Source organism: Protobothrops mucrosquamatus, unplaced genomic scaffold (genome assembly GCF_001527695.2).
Source record: "Protobothrops mucrosquamatus isolate PMUCROS unplaced genomic scaffold, P.Mucros_1.0 scaffold2304, whole genome shotgun sequence".
NCBI lineage: Eukaryota > Metazoa > Chordata > Lepidosauria > Squamata > Viperidae > Protobothrops > Protobothrops mucrosquamatus.
The window spans coordinates 177,961-182,371 of record NW_015388390.1 but is presented as its reverse complement, the minus strand read 5'-3'; the positions used below and the strand labels follow the sequence as shown (position 1 = coordinate 182,371).

At 42.1% G+C, this 4,411-nt stretch overlaps 1 protein-coding gene across 1 annotated transcript in view; it reads right to left on the bottom strand.

Annotated features, from left to right (window-relative positions):
- Nucleotides 1-3,818, bottom strand: part of WDR90 (WD repeat domain 90) — a 51,232-nt gene extending 47,414 nt beyond the window's left edge. The window contains exons 1-2 of the mRNA XM_015824647.1: nucleotides 3,809-3,818; nucleotides 1,497-1,588 (exon numbers count right to left, since the gene is read on the bottom strand). Coding sequence (XP_015680133.1) covers nucleotides 1,497-1,588; nucleotides 3,809-3,818 — 102 coding nt within the window. The remainder of the gene's footprint in view (nucleotides 1-1,496; nucleotides 1,589-3,808) is intronic.
- Nucleotides 3,819-4,411: the final 593 nt, after the last annotated feature.

Below are 4,411 nucleotides of genomic sequence, written 5' to 3'. Positions count from 1 at the left end.
CCTTTATTTTGTTCACATAATGTTTCTGCACAGGTAGACCTGGACTTACAACAGTTCATTTAGTAGTGACTGTTCAAAGTTATAACAGCACTGAAAAAAAAAGTTACTTTTGACCGTTTTTCACAGTTACGACTTTTGCAAGCATCCCCACGGTCAAGTGATCAAAATTCGGACGTTTGGCAAATGGTTCATATTTATGACGGTTGCGGTGTCCCTGGGTCACGTGACCCCCTTTCGGAATTTTCTGACCGGCAAGTCAATGCGGAAGCCAGATTCACTTAACTGTGTTATTAACTTAACAACTGCAGTGATTCACTTAACAACTGTGGCAAGAAAGGTCGTGAAACGAGGCAAAATTCACTCAACCGCCTTGCTTAGCAACAGCAATTTTGAGCTCAATTGTGGTCGTAAGTCGAGAACTACCTGTGTTTCCTCTTCAGGAGCACTGGATCTGTCGATTGCAAATGGGATTGACAAGAAACAGGGAGTAATAACAACAACAACAACAACAATGATAATGATAAAGTTGGAAGGGACCTTGGAGGTCATCTAGTTCAACCCCCTGCAAAGGCAGGAAACCCTATACCATTTTGGACAAATGGCTGTCCAGTCTCTTCTTAAAAACTTCCAGTGTTGGAGCATTCACCGCTTCTGGAGGCAGGTTGTTCCACTGGTTAATTATTCTAACTGTCAGGAGTAATGTAAAGAAAACAACTAGCAGCTAAAAAAAATTAGGAGAAAGTGAAAATCGGTGCAGCTCTTTCTTTTCCATTCCTTCCAGACAGCAGACATGATATGCAGCAGTGCAAGTAGTCCTCAAGTTATAACCATTCATTTAGCGACCATTGAAGTTGCAGTGGCCCTGAAAAAGGTGACTTACCACCTATCTTTTCACGGCTGTTGCAACATCCTCAGTCACGTGATCAAAATTCAGGTGCTTGGCAACTGGCATGTATTTGCAACGGTTGCCACATCCTGGGTCATGTGATCACTACCTGCAACCAGCTTCCAACAAGCAAAGTCAATGGGAAAAGCCGGATTTGCTTAACGACTTCACGATTCCCTTAATAACTGCAGTGATTCACTTAACAAGCATTGCAACAAAGGTCATAAAATCGGATGCAAGGCCCCTTAACAACCACCTGGCTTAGCAACAGAAATTCAAGTCCCAGTTGTGGTTATAAGTTGAGGGCTACTTGTAGTCACACTTAATCTCTGTCCACTCACAAATGACCAGCTGAGATGGCCTGGTCTGAAACCTGTCTGTGTTTTCATACAATGTAGCTCTACACCATGAGTTCATCCATAAAGACAGATAGCTTAAGGGATTCAGCCTATGCAATTCTGGTGAAGTTAAGGCACCACCTAAACCATGATCTATGGAATAAGCTAAGTTCAGATGTTAGAGTAAGCTAACTCTCGAATTCCATAGGAAACTGAGCAAATGCAATTTATATTGAAGCTGCTGAGAGAAACGTCAAGAAAATTGGCCTTACCATAAAGGTTGTCACATCCCCATCCTTGGTGGATCTTTTCCATTCTTCTACTTTAAAATGTTTGAAGATGTTCAGATAAGGATGCTGCCACACTGGAGGGGGGGGAGTAGGGGAGGACAAAGAGAACAAAAGAGCAGTGAGCCCCCAATTAGTATTCCCAATGCTGAACTCCCCCCATTCATTCTGAGTAGGCTTCCAGTATATAGATTTTAAAATTATGACTGGAAGAAATCTGAAGGTAATTTGCAATAGTTAAAACAGAAGTCAAGTGAACAAAATACAATATAAAAAGCATATAAAAGCCTACATATACACGCACACACATACATATATATACACATTTATAGACAGATATATATGCATATACACAGAAATATATATACATATTTACACACAAGTAGTCCTCGACTTACAACAGTTCATTACAACAGCACTGAAAAAAGTGACTTTGCAGCATCCCGTTAATCATGTGATCAAAATCCAGATGCTTGGCCACTGGTTCATAGTTATGACCGCTGCTGTGTCCCAAGGTCACGTGATCCACTTTTGCAACCTTCTGATAAGCAGTGTCAATGGGGGAAGCCAGATCCACTTAACAACCGGGTTACTAACTTATTAGCTTCAATGATTCACTTAACAACTGTGGCAAGAAAGGTCGTAAAATGGGGCAAAAATCACTTAACAGATGTCTCACTTAATGACAGAAATTTGGGGCTGCATTGTGTTTGTAAATTGGGGACTATCTGTATAGACAGATACACATGCACATACACAGACATATATATACATACACACACACATATGCACATACATATACATACATTCAATGCACATACATATACATATATTCAAAAAAAATTTGTGGCTGACAATTTTCAAGCTTTTTAGCTCTCATCAGCTAAAATATTCCTTGAAATAGCTATACTAGTCTCCCACTAACTCTTTGTCAGCCACAAAATTTTTGAATTTGCAGTGTTCACAGTATGTGACCTCTGCCTGCAAAACATGCTCCTAGATTGGAGCGAAACGCAGAAGAGACTGATTTATCCTATACTTGGTAGACCAGGTGCCCCAGCCAACACACACACACACACAAAAACACAGGTAGATATGCATATATACAGATATATACCTATACATACACACACACATATACATACATAACACACATACACAGATTTACTCTTTGACTAGCAAGTGCTGTAAAATGTTCTTCTTTCTATAATTCTTCTATATTTTGATAACATGCAACAGGCACTGCTGACATCCGACAGTGGTAGCTTGCCTTCAGGATTAAAAAGCTGCCACCAGGAGATCCCAAAGGTGCTTTTTTCAGAAGGCAACTGGACTTTCTTGGGGTTTTTTTGAAGACGTTTCGCTTCTCATCCAAGAAGCTTCTTCGGCTCTGACTTCCCCACCATCCCGTCAGAGCTGGAGAAGCTTCTTGGATGAGAGGCGAAAGGTCTTCAAAGAAAAACAAGAAAGTCCAGTTGCCTCCTGAAAAAAAAGCACCTTTGGGACAACCATGATCTGGATGACTGAGAATCTCCATAGACATCTGCACCTGGTGAATTTCTGCCTCCTACAAAAAGCATTTCACTGATAGTTTCTTCCCCACCCCCCATTCAGTTGCACTCCAAAGCTGTGCAGTTCAACAGTTGCCCTCATAGAGAGATGGAGAACAGCTGCACCTGATGGATTTTTAGCTGTTACTCAGTTGATCAAATCTGTTCTCTCCAACAGGAGAAGACTGTTATTAACCCATGTTAATATTGTTATATATGTTAAATATTGTATATTGTATTGTTATATATTGCCCCACTTTTTGGGATTTTGCAGCCTATCCAAGGCTAAGCAAACAGATACAGCTATGGAGCAGGCAGACATCCAACCCATGAAGCATCCCCTTGCTAAGACGGAGGAAGGCTGCATCTAGCAAACTTCTGCCTTATAACTCACCTGCCTTATTTTCCTTCCCAGACAGGCAGGACTCCTGAGCCACAACCCAACGGTCTAACTACACCAGTGAAGCCCATGCCCAGGGTTAAAAAGGCTCGACCTGATGGACTTCTGCCTGTCTCTGACCCACCGACTCTGGACTCCTGGGCTTTTTAAGCACCCATTTTTTTGATAAATGATTCTACCATGATTTTTTGACCCACAAGGATGGAAGAGAGCTACACCCGACGAGCTTCTGCCTGTCGTATTTATTTAAATCCACAAAAAAGAAGAAAAACTTTTTGGGGGGGAGGAAACAACTGCAATACGGAAGGCTCCCTCCTTGCTCTCAAGGCCCCGAACCCCCGGCTCACCTTTGGCCATGGCTGCCCGGCTCGGCTCGGCTCGGCCTCGGCTCGGCTTCCCGCCGCTGCCCTCGAACGGCCCGCGCAGCCGCCCACGACCATAGAGTCGCCTCTATGGAGGGAGGGCGAACTCTCCCAAGGCTAGAGAGGCAGCTCCGGCCCATAGAGCTGAACTAGAGCGGACGTGAGACGTCTCCATTTCCGGTTTCCGGGATCAATATGATTTGGAGACGAGGGAGCGCCTCTATACATTCCTATCTCTATGGGGACGTACTTGTTAGCAACCTCTCTGCTCGCTTTTTTTCCCCTTTTCCTTTCCCCGCAAAAACAAAAATCGGTTTATTTAAATCGTGCATTCCTTTTTTTTTTAAAAAAAAATCTGACATAAGCAAATAAACTGCAACAGAAGTGGCAAGCCCAACTACATAAATATAGATGTCTATTTCTAATAATAATAATAATAATAATAATAATAATAATAATAATAATTAATAATAATAATAATAATAATAATAATAATAATAATAAAGTTGGAAGGGACCTTGGAGGTCATCTAGTCCAACCCCCTGCTCAGGCAGGAAACCCTATACCATTTTGGACAAATGGCTGTCC